Source organism: Apteryx rowi, unplaced genomic scaffold (assembly GCF_003343035.1).
Source record: "Apteryx rowi isolate R43461 unplaced genomic scaffold, aptRow1 scaffold_803, whole genome shotgun sequence".
NCBI lineage: Eukaryota > Metazoa > Chordata > Aves > Apterygiformes > Apterygidae > Apteryx > Apteryx rowi.
In genome coordinates, this window is record NW_020451098.1 from 186,687 (window position 1) to 187,075 (window position 389).

General features: G+C 80.2%; 1 protein-coding gene across 1 annotated transcript in view; it reads right to left on the bottom strand.

The window, feature by feature from the left end:
- Positions 1-139, bottom strand: part of MAP3K5 (mitogen-activated protein kinase kinase kinase 5) — a 101,300-nt gene extending 101,161 nt beyond the window's left edge. The window contains 1 exon segment of the mRNA XM_026089238.1: positions 1-139. This exon segment is cut by the window's left edge and continues 10 nt beyond it. Coding sequence (XP_025945023.1) covers positions 1-116 — 116 coding nt within the window. The 5' untranslated portion in view covers positions 117-139.
- Between the last annotated feature and the right edge of the window lie 250 nt (positions 140-389).

The window sequence follows — 389 nt, forward strand, 5'->3', positions numbered from 1 at the left end:
GGCAGGAGGCTGCGGGCAGCGCCGTCGGCCCCCTGCGCCCGCCGGCCGAGCCCCTCCTCGCAGCCCGGGGGGCTAGGCACCGACAGGCTGACGATCCCCTCGCTGCTGTCGCTCATCCTGGCGGAGCCGCCACCGCCGCCGCGCGTCCCGGGCTCTGCTCCGCGGCCGCGCTTAGGCGGATGCCATGCTGCACCGCCTGCCCCGGCACGGGCACGGTCCCGGCGCCCCTGCGCGCTTCTGCCGAGCCGCCCAAGGCGCGAGGCGGCCGGGCGCCAGCGAGGGGCTCCCGCTCAGCGGCTAGCGGGGGCGGCCGGGAGACGAGCGCAGCCTCCTTCGGCGCCGGCCCCCAGCACCATTGCGCGCCGCTCCCTTCTCCCCCGCCGCCGCGC